Source organism: Rhagoletis pomonella, unplaced genomic scaffold (genome assembly GCF_013731165.1).
Source record: "Rhagoletis pomonella isolate Grant_MI unplaced genomic scaffold, Rhpom_1.0 Rhpom_scaffold_00006, whole genome shotgun sequence".
NCBI lineage: Eukaryota > Metazoa > Arthropoda > Insecta > Diptera > Tephritidae > Rhagoletis > Rhagoletis pomonella.
The window spans coordinates 38,483,755-38,497,776 of record NW_023458560.1 but is presented as its reverse complement, the minus strand read 5'-3'; the positions used below and the strand labels follow the sequence as shown (position 1 = coordinate 38,497,776).

Here is a 14,022-nt window from a genome sequence, read left to right as displayed (position 1 = left end):
CCGGTACACGCTGTGCCGCTCTAATCAATCCCCTGAGATTGAACACATATGTATGTATTTAAAACGTTATGTGCTATGTGTTCAAAATTATACATATGTGCTTTCACCGCAGAGTATCAATTGAAAAGATCGTGAAGAGCAAAGCATATTTCATAATAATACGTCAAATGGGCGATAAACCTGCGAAGTTTTTACAAACAAACTCGAGTCAAACTATCACCGGTGTGTGTATTTACCTGGTAAACACAATATTTCAAGCAATGAAGAAATTTTTAATAAAAATCTTGAATTTTTCCATAAAAGATTATGATTGGTTAAACAAAAACTGGATATGTTAAAGTGCGAGTAAGATAAGCTAACTTGTCACAAGTTCCCGAAAATCTACTAACAAGTAAGTACGGGTAAATAAATAAGTATCTTATCTCACAATTTGGTAGACATGTATGTAATGAACAAAATATTTAGCTAATATCGCTCATTTCCTAAAAGAACGTCATAAGTCAAAAAATAAATAAAAATGTGAGAAAAGGTAGTCTTAAGCAGGGACCGTAAAGGTTGTGATATTAAATTTCTATTTTATCGACCAAATTTAACCATTATTTTATGAATTTTATTTTTTTGTTCAAGAATAATCGTAATTTTTGTATATAATTTTTTAGATCGTAAAAGATTTAAGTCGGTTATAAAAACTAAGTCTCCATTATAATGGTTACAAATGACCAAAAAATAATAATAAAAAAAAAATAATAATAAAATAATAAAATAACGACTAAATTTAACCGAAAAAAAATGAAAATCTAAAATTACCGATTTTACAATGATCTAAAAATAACTCGCCAGTAGTGGCAAATTTTTCCGGAATTTACAAGAAAGCGTTCCCGTGTTCGGTTCTGTGGCAAATCGGAGGACAAATAAGAGAGTAAATGAGGTTCTCTCTTTGCCAGAAGTTGGAACATTTTACCCGAAGAATTTTTGTTGGTAAAATCTGATGAAGTTTCAAACCATCAGCTGTTTTCTGTTGTCAAAGCTAATTGAAAGTTGGGTGAACAAAAAGTAAAGCACATCTGCTTTTTTTATCTTATTCAACTTATCGTTAAGAAGAATTAGCAAGTTTTGTAAGTATTTTCGTTTATTTGCCTATATACATACATATTTGCGTATAATTTAGCAAGTCACCATATGATAAAAAAACAGCTATGTAAACAAAAAATGGCGTCCACGATGTATTTGATTTTTGATTAGAAAAAAAAACAGCTGTAATTTTATTTCATTCCATTCGAATGGATTAATCATTCGGGTACTGGTCTATTTATGCTAGCATCGTTCGTATTTCAAAATGCTGCTTGTCAAAATCTTAATTTAAAATTTTTGGTTTTGAATGGCTTTCCATTACAAAAAAAGAACTCAAGTATGTATATAACTTAAGATGGAAAGATTAACTCCCCATACATACACTAGGCGACAAATAAAAGTATACACCTTGTTCTAATACATATAATATTCACAATTATTTGAATAAAACACTTTTTTGTATTAGTTATTAATAAAATATAGTTAATCTTACTAATATTATAATGTGAAAGTTTGTATGTTTGGATGTTTGGGAAATCATCACGCAGAAACGACTGAACCGATTTGCATGAAATTTGGTACGCAGATATCTTATAGGCCAGATTGGTTAATAGGCTGTTTTTTTAAGAGTTGCCACCTGTTAAAAAGGCTTAATTTATTTAATATCCGGGAACGACTGAATGGATTTGCATGAAAATAGATTATGAACTAGATTGGGAAATAGGCTACTTTTCTTATGAGTTGCCACCTGTTAAAAAAGTTTCATTAAATTAATACGCGGAAACGACTGAATGGATTTGCATGAAATTTTGCAAGCAGAGAGCTTATGACCTACAGTGGAAAATAGGCGAATTTTTTGGAACAGTTGCCACCTGTTAAAAAAGTTTAATTAAATTAATACGCGGAAACGACTAAACGGATTTGCATGAAATTTTGCACACAGATAGCTTATGACCTAGGTTAGAAAGTAGGCCACTTTATTAAGAGTTGCCACCTGTTAGAAATGTTTAATTTAATTCATATGCGGAAATGAGTGAACTGATATGCATGGAAGTTTTCACACAGATAACTTATGAGCTAGGTTGAAAAATAGGCTATTTTTTTAAGAGTTAGCACCTGCTAAAATAGTTTAATTAAGTTAATACGCGGAAAAGTCTGAACGGATTTGCATGAAATTTTGCAAGCAGATAGCTTATGACAGTGGAAAATAGGCAAATTTTTTGGAAGAGTTGCCACCTGTTAAAAAAGTTTATATTAAATTATTACGCGGAAACGACTGAACAGATTTGCATGACATTTCGGACAGAGATAGCTTATGACCTGTGTTGGAAAATAGGCTACTATTTTAAGAGTTATCACGTATTAAAAAAGTTTAATTAAATTAATACACGTAAATGACTGAACTGATTTGCATGAAAGTTTGCACACAGATAGCTTATGACCTAGATTGGAAAGAAGGCTACTTTTTTAAGTTGCCACCTGTTTGAAAATGAAATTTTGTTCAAAGATGGTTTATGACCTGGATTGAAAAATAGGCTACTTCCTTAACCGGTTTTCCGATCAGAACGAAATTTAGTACACTTACTACGGATGGATGGTCTTAGACTGAAAGTAAGTCCGATAACTCAAGGCCCCTCCCATACAAATTGGAATTTTCATATTACATACATATCTCTGGAAGTATTTGTGGGAGAGAACTGAAACTTGATATAGTGATATGTATGCGAAATCAATGATGGCATTAATCGATTGATGTTTTAATCAGTTAGTTAATTCGATTAATTCAATCTGATTACAGTTAATCATTATTAATTTTAATCTGACTTAACAGTTAATCGTAACCGCGATTAAAAAATTAATTTTTAATCGTTAACTCTTAATTTGATCAGGTAGGTTTGGTGATTAATTAAGTTATGCTGGAATTTCCCTGTGCACACAAAGCAAGTTAATCCTCATCAATCTAAGCAATTTGGTGTGCATTTTCATTAAGATATATACCAACAAACGTGTTACAAACTAGGTTTGTAAAAGTTCCCAGTTTATGTATTACTAATAACAATAATTATAATTTTTTTATATTATGTGCTTTTTATAAGTGTAATACACAAAATAATTACTATAACTGGTGTTTGGTTTCAAACTCGGACAAACTAGACAAATTAATCAGATTTTATTTTTAATTGGATTAACGATTAATGTTTTAAATTAATTAAACGTAATCGCAGCCAGCGATTAACGATTAAAAAAATGTTATCATTAATCGTACAGTTGATTACGACTAATTAATTTTAATCGTCAAACGCGATTAACATTTTAATCGTTAATTTTTAATCGTTAATCAGATTAACAGTTTGCCAACACTGTGTGAAATCATGTTCATATTCACGGAGAAAAATGGACGTTTTTGGAAAAGAGGCGTAGCACCTCCCATACTGACTGAAAGTTTCATATTGCATATCTCTTCAAATGTTTGGGGTAAAGCACTCAAGCTTGGTATGGAAATACATATGTATGTATGTATGTAAAACTAATACCATACTCATGGAAAAAAATGAGAGTTATTGGAAAAGGTGGTGTGGCAACTCCCATGCAAATTGATTTTTCTATGCTGCATATCTCTGGAGGTGTTTATTGCAGAGGACTGGAACTTGGCACCGAGATGTGTATACAAAATTAATTCCATACTCATGGAGAAAAATTTGCGTTATTCGAAAAGGGGACATGGTTCCTCCCGTACAAATTTACTGATTTATACTGCTTATCTCTAAAGGTGTTTAAGGTAGAGTACTGGCACTTGGTACTGGGGTATGTAAAATCAATTCTAAATTCATGGAAGAAGATTAGGGTTATAAGAAAAGGGGCGTGGCACTTCCAGTACAAATTTACTTTTTCTTTCCACATATCCCTGGAAGTGTTTGTGGAAGAATACTGGAACTTGGTATGGATACTAAAAACTTCTTAATACATATCTCTGGAAGGATAGAAAATCTCTCGAAGTATTTTAAATTTGTTATGGAGATTTATTTTATAAGTGCCGTACTGACAGAATAAATTTCATTAACTGGAAAAGGGAGAGCCGAGTTCGGCCTTATAATCTAAAGCTCTCTTGAGGCATTTGCTACAGTAATGAGAAGTGCTATTTTATCAAGGCCAGGTTACTAAATTTGAGTTGGAAACATTAAAACCCGCCGTGGCACCTCCAAGAAGGTTACACGTTCACGCGTCGTATACCTGGAACCATTTTAAGGTAAACTTAGAGGGATTGATATCTTTCGTATGCCTAGCGCGCAGACGAGATTTTATATTTTAATAGTTTTAAACGGCCTAAATACCTTAACTCGCTTAAAAAATAACGAGCTATAACGAAATGGGCACAGAAATAAAATCTAACATCATTAAATTATTTTTCCTATTTGTATAAAAGCGCGGGGTGAAACCCGCGGGTATAAGCTAGTTAAAATCTATTTCCGTTCACTACATACTGATTGTTTGGAGAAAAGTGGCCTTTACAATTTGGAAATGGATCAAAGGACCCTTATCTGTGTTTCTAGTGTTCAGAGTCGTTACTAGATGTTACCAAATTACTAATTTTGCTGTGCCATAATTTTTTACCAGTGTCAGTCTCAAAAATTCTTTCATTTTTATAGCTGATCTGCTATTTCTCTCGGCTTATGAAATCTGTAACGTAAAACGCATGCGAAAATCAATCAAAAGCTTTTCTTAGGAAGTGTCTGAATGCTGCCTGTTTTCTCGTTGCCAACCTCATAACGAAACGAAAAATACTCGTATATACATACATACATATGTGAAAATCTTATTTGTCACAACTGTTATTTAGGTTTTCCAAATTCCCCCTAATTAGTAATGCACTAAAATTTCTCAGAAACTAGGATGTTGTTAATATAACTTACTCTTAGCTAGACTGAAAATTCTCTATGAAATGTCAATACTTTCTTTCGTTTCAACTTACATTTGGTGTCATCAAACCGACTAACGATGGCGAAACTACGCCTGTAATCGCGCCGATGCCATTAGTTATTGCCATCAATGTGCCCGCATAGTTGGGACTCATGTCGAGTGGTGTTAGCTTCATGCCTGCATAGAAAGCACCCATAAGACCCATGCAAATGGTGAAGAGCGTCACGACTACAACACGATCACAACCCGCATATGAAGCGGCAACCATGAAGATCGCTGGACCATAGGCAGCTGCGCATAAAATAAAAAAAACAACGAAAATTAGAGTAACGAAATATTTTCGCTAGCCACTATTTAGCTAGTCACCACCCACGCTTTCCGACTTACCCAAACCAGTCATCATTTTGCGTACTTTTGTGATGCTCATAATCTTGCGTGTGATTAAAACATCGCCCACCCAGCCTGAACTTAGCGAAAATATCCACATTACAGCGTATGGCAGTGAAGAGTAGAGACCATTGGCTTTGATGGAGAATTGCATAACGTCCGCCATATATTTGGGCAAATCTGTAACCATAATGTAAAAGCCCCAATCGTGACCGATTTGTGCCGATATCAGCGCCCACATTGGCAAGCTAGTAAGTATAGCCTTCCATGGTGTGGGTGGCAGATTCTTGTTACGTCCAATGGTGCCCATATGTTTGGTTAGATATTGCTTTTCGCTAGGCTTAATAAATGGATGTGTCGTCGGATCGCTGTAGCAAAGGAAGGTCTAAAAAGTGTACGTAGTATTAGGAAATGTATATATTATAAATCTCGACTAGTTTCACTTTGCTTTGTTGGCGTCATTTCTACTTACAAATATTATGAACCATATAATGCCCAAACCACCGAAGAAGTAGAAAACCACAGGCCAGTCATAGGCAGCCAAAAGGAAACCAGATAATAAGTTACCCAAAATTGTGCCGACTTGCCCACCGCCCAATACCAAAGCGCCCAATTTGCCACGCTCCTTCACTGGTACCCATTGCGCCAGCAATACACTCAACGCCGGGAAGGTAGTACCCTCACCGATGCCCATCAATATACGTACTATAATCAGCCAGTTAGCGCCACCATGAATAATAGCAAGTGGCGTAATGACGGTGAAGAAGGCTGTGGAAAGAATGCCCAAACTGAGCGTCCATTTGCCGCCAAATTTCTCAGCCAATAGACCGCCGGGAATGTGCGTCAAAATGTAGCCAATGTAAAAAGACGAGAGAATATAACCCTGTAACTCCTCTGACCATTCATATTGACCGCTAGACTGTAGGAGACAGAGAGAAAAAGAGAGATAAAGTGAGGGCGGGAGAAAGAGAAAAACAAATTATCTACTAATAATTGGGTAAGTAAGGCAAGAACTTACGCTTGACCCTGAGTCCAAATCATCGGCTTTACACACAGCCACTACTTCACTATTATCATCTGTATAATTCCTCTTCACCACCAGCTCGGTAATGGCTACCGAGAGACAAATACGCATAGTGTATGCGTTGAGCATGGCCAAGAAGCCCATGATCGCGAGGATCACGCGCTGTGGCACGAGGAAAACTAAAATGAAAAAATAAAATAAAGTGAAATTAGTAAATTTGAAATATAAAATTTAAAAAGACAATACGAAAATATGGACTAAATATACCATACCACTTTACAAAACAAAAAAAAAAAAAAGATCGCCGTAAAAACCCTGCCTATTCTTGCAAGGTATGTAATTTGAAAAAAAATATGGTTTTTCCGAACCTAGGTGTCACTTTTTACATTTTCTGGTAACACCTACATACATTCGCAATATTTTTTTTCAAATAGTTCCACTAGTATAATCAAAATACATCCTCAGCAAAAGTTTAGTGAATTTTGGTGAGCCTTAATTTAGTGACATTAGGGTACATACAGCCCTGACAGGGTGATAAGAACTGAAATCTGGTGGGTAAGCAATAGAAGGGCAATAACTTTGGGCCAAAAACAATTGTCAAAAACATTGTTATATCATACTTAAAGACATGATACAAAAGAGAAGGTAGCTTCAATAAACAATTTCTTCATTAAAAAGCAGATTTTTGACAATTGTGAAAAATTCGTAGCGGCGTTACCCAATTTATGAACTTCGGTGATAAAAAAAATAGAACTATGTAACATCTGTGCGGTCGCCGGTAATACTAAGTTCCCACGACAAGTTATTCGCTCTCCCATCCGTAATTGGATCTCTCATTCGTAATTGGCGCCCCAATTACCCTTCGAGTTACGTAATTCGCCATACAAAATTTTCAGAGCGAATTACTTCATTTGTTGATAATATAGACCCAAATAACCATGCGAACTACGAACAAATCGCTGCCGTCTCTAAGTTTAATCAGAAATTTATCAAACTCAGCTGTTAGAGCAAGAGCGAATAGAAAAAATCAAAACAAAGAAAGGGAGGAGGGTCCCCGCTGGACCCGGGACTGTACAGACAGGCCGTGAACGGCTTTCACAGCTAGTCTGTTTTTATCTATACAGACTCCCGTCTGGTAACATATGTCACATATGTGTTGGTACTGCTCAGACCTAGCGATTGTCATACCGCACCAATATATTGCAAGCTGAAGTTGCGCATGAGTGTTTGTGAAGCCTATAGGATAACTACTAAGGAATAGCGTTATCAGAAAAAATAGAGCCATATGAAGGTTTTGAAGATATTCTTCCAAAACAAAAAATCTCTACGAATTTTAAGGTATCCATTCTAAGTAGAGCTCTCTGGAATAAAGGGAGACCCTATTCTGAAACTATCTAATGGGGAGGTTTGGTATAAAGATGGATCCAAAATTGAATATGGAAAAACTGGGGCTGGTATAACTAGTTGGACCAAACTTATGGGCAGTTAACATTTTTCAAACAACCTTGGTACATCAGAGAAATCTTGGAAATACATATGCCTTATGTCGTGACAGTCAGGCCGTCTTACTAGCACTGAAGTCCCCGATAAGAACATCAAAGCCAGTATATGATATTTTCCCAAACTAACACTCTTGAAAACGAGAACACAGTACTACTGGGCGTGAGAGCCACAAGGAGAGAAGGCAAAATACAGCGCTTCAGCTAAATTTTATGGTCGGAACCCTTTAGTGGGCTAGCCAAAGCGCACACTAGGAATGTCATAAGCAATATGAATTTTTCAGCCCCGATCATCTTTCGCTTCTGTGAGCTGAACGAATAAATAAATGCGAGAATATATTTTCTGTGAATATGGTACTCTCACCAGACGCATTGAATTTGGGGAATAAAAAGCTCTCTGAAGTGCTAGGCTAATATACGGTGAAGAAACACGCACAACAGACCTCACCAGAGGTCGCGGTGTATATAATTAGCGCTCTTAGCTATAGCATGCATCTATTGAAAACAAGTCTAAGCTTCAAGTAACTAGTTAAAGAATGCCCTCCTCTGCTTGTTTGAATAAATCAGTTGCAGTGGTTCTGGTTCGTGTTCTGGCTTACCCTCTCATACAAAGGCAAACAGAAATTTACCTGCGCTTTTTGAAAGAAATAAGGAAGTAGTAGTCAGGTATCCAGATTTGTTAGATAGAAAAATAAGCAGTGGATCTGCTAAGTAGGTCAAAAAATCAACAAGGACATTATTTACGGTGATTTTTTTCTTAAATTTGAAATCATAACGTTAAACCGCCAGAGTCACGTGGCTTTATAAATCGAAATAATATAAATTTTATGCAGCTTATAAGGCTTTTTAATCTATTTCATTTTTAATGAATTTAGGTGAACAGTAGTCTAATTACATATATAAATTAGGGTTCTTTTTTTCGGCGACTATTTATTTTGCACTCCCAGCCTGAAATTTTGTGGGAAATACCTAGAAAAAATTCGACCAAGGCGTGCAAAGATGTCCCGTTCAAAATACACGTAAACTTTTTCAGCTGAGAGGCATTATATGGTATAATCTTCTGCAGAATTGAATGCTCTACAAAAGTGTCCATGGCGGCCTAACTCCCACCAGCGTGGTAGTACGGGTCACTAAACCCAGTTTTTTCATGAAATTATTGCTTTTTGTTGTCCCTATAAAACACAAGAGCTACTGAAATAATAGGTAAATTAATATAAAAATATTTACTATTATTAACACCACCGTTTTAAGTTTGCTCGACGCCTTTTCATAAATTTTAACATTTTTAAACTACTTGTAAACAGTGCTGTACATAAGCACAGAAATATGTATGTCTTGTGAACAGACCAAGCAAATCAACCAAGCCTAAAAAGTGCATTGAGCTAATAAAATTCTAAAAAAGGCAAAATAACAAGTAATTTTTAGCAAAAAAAAACCGACTTAAAAAAAAATATATATATATCTATATATTTCATGATCCAATGATCGGATCTAAACCAAATTAGTATGGGACCACCTCTGAGACACTACCTTTCCGTGCAAAAAGAATTATTGAAATCGGTTGACGTGGTGCAAAGTTATGCGGTAACATACATAAAAAAAAAAAAAAAAAAAAAAAAAATATTCCGACGAACTGATAACCTCCTCCTTTTTTGGAAGTCGGTTAAAAATAGTTTACATTTTTATTGCGTGAGCGTGAATTCGCCTAGACAATACAAACCTTCAATGCGGTCTTTTAACCCAAAAACAAGCATAGCACAAAAAAAAACACTAACAAAAAGAAATATAAACAAGTACAGCATTGCAATTAACAGAAAACAAACAACAAAGTATTCGTCAATAAAAAATTAATGAATTGACACAGCTGAACTTGTTTTTGGACAATTTTATAATTATATGCAAATAATAGCGGGCTTTAACCTCTATAAATACAAATTAACAAAAATAAAATAGAAACCATAAAAAATAATAGTAGAATAGCTGTACCTGTTTTAAATTGCTCGGTTTGCTTAATTTGAAGATGTTTCAAAAATTCTAAATTTTTTCGCTTTTTTCCCTTATCTGCAAACATTTTTTCCAACAATAAATTCTTTCCTTGCTCCATTAAGCTCTATTGCATGCGCCACAAGTCATTTACGACTTTTAAAATATTTTAAAATGTTTTATTATGCAGTTGCATGCAAAGCGATAGATGCATGTGTGGAAGTTTTACATATGTACATATGTATATGTATGCCCATAGAAGGGAAAATAAATTAAATAATCAATACTTAGTAAATGAGCAAAACTTGAAACTTTATTTAATTAAATTACTGAAACGTGCTAGAGAGATGTGCTTTGCAGTTTTTAGCGCAATATGTGTATGAATATCGTATGCACATTAGACCGGGTCGGTGCACATACATACATAAGCACATAAGTATGTATCAGAGCTGTGTAATGATTGAATCAATTGAGTGTGCATTCTCATTTTTTTCGTTTCAAAAATGTGATTGTTTGATTTAAAAAATTTAACAACCACTCTTGAGATTGGTTACAAATTGTAAACACAAAATATGTAGTGTGTTATGGAATGGTTGACACCCATTCACATAGAGAATGTGAATGCAAAAAAAGAACTCAATCATGTATGATTGGACGTTTATGGGAATGCAATCTGTCAATATCATTCAGTACTAATACTATTTGTTGTATCAGGGTTGAAATTTTTGTACTCAAAATGTGAAACCAGAAGATTGCCATCTCCCTCAAAATAAGTAAACAAATAAATATTTGGTGCTAAAATATTTTTCTAAGTGTTTGGCCGAACTTCTGCTCAAACTTGAGGCATGAGTTCTGATTTTATAAGAAGAGTTTTCAATGCAGAAATATACTCGAAGGTTTGCCATTGCGTGCCGAAGGACGACTGCTATTTTGGGTTATGATCTGACCAGGTATTTAACCATGGTCCTATGGAGTGGAAGTACGCACATGTAATCACTCTGCTACGGCGGCCGCCGTAAGTACATGCTATACATATCGTCGTTTAAAGTACAAAACCGCGTATCAAGAAAATGCAAAACTGCGTAATTGCATAAATTATTTTCTAGAGAGTAAAGTCACCCATATTTCAAAATGGTTATCTTTTTTATAAAGCAAACGTATTTCTGGCTAGTATATTTCAGGACGAATGGATAAGAATTGAGCCAAGAGCTTTTGTGAGCAAATCCAATTTTTGGAAGCCAATGTCAGTCACACGGTTTTGAAGAATGACGATACGCGGTTTTGTACTTTAAACGACGATATATATGTACACATATTAGATTATTTATTCTCAAAATGCATGAAAACTATAGTATGCTTGCAAACAATTAATAACATTTTGTGATAAACAGTTTTACAAATGTATTTGCACTTCAAATTTGTATTTTAATAAAGTATTAATTAAATAAATTATTATTGTAAATTATTATTTTAATAAATAGATATAAAGATATTTATACTTGGCAACTCTTGGACTTTTCTTCATTTGTAACAAATGACAGATGTATACAAAATAAAAAAATAATTGTATTTTTCAAATTTAAAGCAAACGGGCGTTCTTTACAAAAAAATGTAGTTAGGGATCGAATTGCGCATATTTTTTTTACAATATCAAGTGCCCACAAGAAGTGTTAAACCCATAAATAGCTTAAAAAACGCTTTCGAAAATTCGAAACGAGAGTGAAGTGCAGTGTTCAATTATGATCGAAATTGCAGGCAAAATTTGTGCGTATGTAATTAATGTTTTACTTATTTGAAGAAATGTTGCCCCTTGTCATTAAAAATAAGCAAACCAAGACCCCCGCGTCCCACTGGTTACATAATACTTGAATAGCCCCTTAATTAACATGTGTTTGTTTTGAGAACGCACGGCCAGTTAAACAGGCATGTCTGAATCGATTTCCTTCATCATTCTTAGCTATTTGGTGTGCATTTTTATTGTTATGTGTTGCAAACAGACATTTTAGGAACTAAATGGGTTCTAATCTATGTACTCAAGCGCACTTATTTTTAACAGTTTCCAGTTTATGTAATATTAATCAAAACAGCTTTTATTTATTTTATGTATTATGTGATTTCTGGAAGCGTTGAATACAAAAAAGGGCTGTGACTGGGTTTATGTAATTTGAAATTGTGTTGATGATTACTAATAATAATAGAAAGGCGCTTACATATCGACACAACTAAAAATTTCATATATTTCAGTAGAGCCAATTAAAGATTTTTTGTTTCGTAATTTAGCAATAATATGTCTTGGAACGTAATTATTCCGGATTATATGCAGTCATACTGTAAGCTTTCAAATTATGTATTTTTCTAAACCTGAAATTTTGAATTGCGCCGTTATTGTAGAGGACCATCGACATATGTTAGTGTTTGGCCGAGCTACTCCTCCGATTGTGGCATGCGCCTTGATGTTGTCGCACAAAGGGAAGGGACCCACAGTTTTACGCCGACTCCTGCCGGGGGCCGACCACTATTAAAAAACACATTTTCTTTTTTTTGTTGGCCGGAAATGGGCTCGGACGCTCACCCTGCGGAATGGTAATGCGCACTTCTAACCACTACACCACGGCGATCGCCTAATTAATTTTAATCATTAATCGCGATTAAACATTTATTCGTTAATTTTTAGTCATTCATAGACTAACATTTTGTCGACAATACTCGCATAAGATAGTCACAAATTTTCACAAAAGAGAAAAGTGATTTTCTTCAAAACTTTTGAATGACGTCTTGACTGAACTTACTAATTCGGAATTTCTACTATTACTTATAGAGTAGGCTATTCATAAAGTCTGGGTAATGAAATAAAAATTTTTCTATTTTAAGTTCCATAAATATAAGGAGACTTTTATTGTTTCATTTATTTTTTGCACATAAACTTGTATCTTGAACTTCTTTTTCCAAAAAGTGAGGATGTCAAAATTTCAATAGATATCGGATGTACGGTAATTTTCCAAAGAGATCTCCTAATAGATAAGTTCATGAAAATTGTTCCAAACGAAAACTTAAAATTGATAAAAAAAAAATAATAACTAAATTTAACTAATTTATATTAGAGGTTTGAAGTTTATCCCACTGTAAGTATGAAATCTTCAGCTATGTGTTTCCATTGTCACTTTTTCGTAGCCATATCAACAGCCTGACAATTAAGAAGATTGTGACGTTTCATGCTACCATACGCAATATCTTAAATCCTTCAAATTTTATTATTAACCTTTTGTTTGTTAAAAACATTTTCTTCTTAGATTCGAAACTTGATCAAGCAAAATTGCCTTTGTTTTTGACTAAGAGATGCTCAATAAGCTCAGAATTGTAGTTCTCATTTGCATACATAACAATAAATTATTAATTTTTGTTTCACACGAACTCCAATATTGAATAGTAAAATATATTTTAATCTTACCCAAATAAACAACGATTTAGTTCAATCGTCAACCACATATAGAGTATAGGGTGGTAATGTGTTAAAGTTTTAAAGTTTTTAAACGTAAAATGACGGCTAATACCTTTTTAAGCGTTTTGTAATTTAACCAAAACTCATTAGCATCCACTCAAGCAAGGAATTATTTACTTTTCAATATGCATTAGCAGAGTGCACTTCTATTTTGTTTACAATTTGGTTGTCAAACACACTACATCGGATCTTTTGACACATTTACCAGAATTTACCACCAGGTAGCTTCTGACAAAGAGATGACCTTACTTACTCTCTTATTTGTCCTCTCAGTTGCCAGAAAACCATGTACGATTTCCGGTAAAATCTGGAAATTCTGCTAAAAAATTTTAATTTCGGACTCATGCGGGTTTACAACTAAATAATATTGGGAATACTTTTGAGGTGTTTGAAGAGGGTTGCGACGTGTTTGAAACTAAATTTATTTATAATAATCATATTTTCGCCTTGACACTTTTGCTAAGTTTTGGCCGAGCTTCTCCTCCGATTTGTAGCGTGCGCCTTTGCTGTCACACAAATGGGAGGGACCTACAAACTTACGCCGACGCCGAACGGTGATACAATTTTTATGATGAGCTATTTTTTTATTAAAGACACTAAGATTTTTAAAATATTTTCACTAAAATTTTATCAACCTAAAT

At 34.3% G+C, this 14,022-nt stretch overlaps 1 protein-coding gene across 1 annotated transcript; it reads right to left on the bottom strand.

Annotated features, from left to right (window-relative positions):
- Positions 1-4,577: 4,577 nt before the first annotated feature.
- Positions 4,578-6,573, bottom strand: LOC118740721 (putative inorganic phosphate cotransporter). The gene is made up of 4 exons (XM_036472369.1): positions 6,395-6,573; positions 5,849-6,295; positions 5,377-5,761; positions 4,578-5,280 (listed from the first exon to the last, which is right to left on the bottom strand). Exons 1-4 carry the CDS (start codon positions 6,542-6,544, stop codon positions 5,033-5,035), a joined length of 1,230 nt encoding a protein of 409 aa, XP_036328262.1. The 5' UTR covers positions 6,545-6,573; the 3' UTR covers positions 4,578-5,032.
- Between the last annotated feature and the right edge of the window lie 7,449 nt (positions 6,574-14,022).

What these genes read in the sequence shown, in the direction of transcription:
- LOC118740721 (XM_036472369.1), bottom strand. Translation starts at nt 6,544, where the DNA reads ATGGGCTTCTTGGCCATGCTCAACGCATACACTATGCGTATTTGTCTC. An exon ending in ATTTGGACTCAGGGTCAAGC is followed by an intron (nt 6,296 to 6,394) that starts GTAAGTTCTTGC and finishes TGTCTCCTACAG; the next exon opens with TCTAGCGGTCAATATGAATG. An exon ending in CAAAATGATGACTGGTTTGG is followed by an intron (nt 5,281 to 5,376) that starts GTAAGTCGGAAA and finishes TTTTATGCGCAG; the next exon opens with CTGCCTATGGTCCAGCGATC.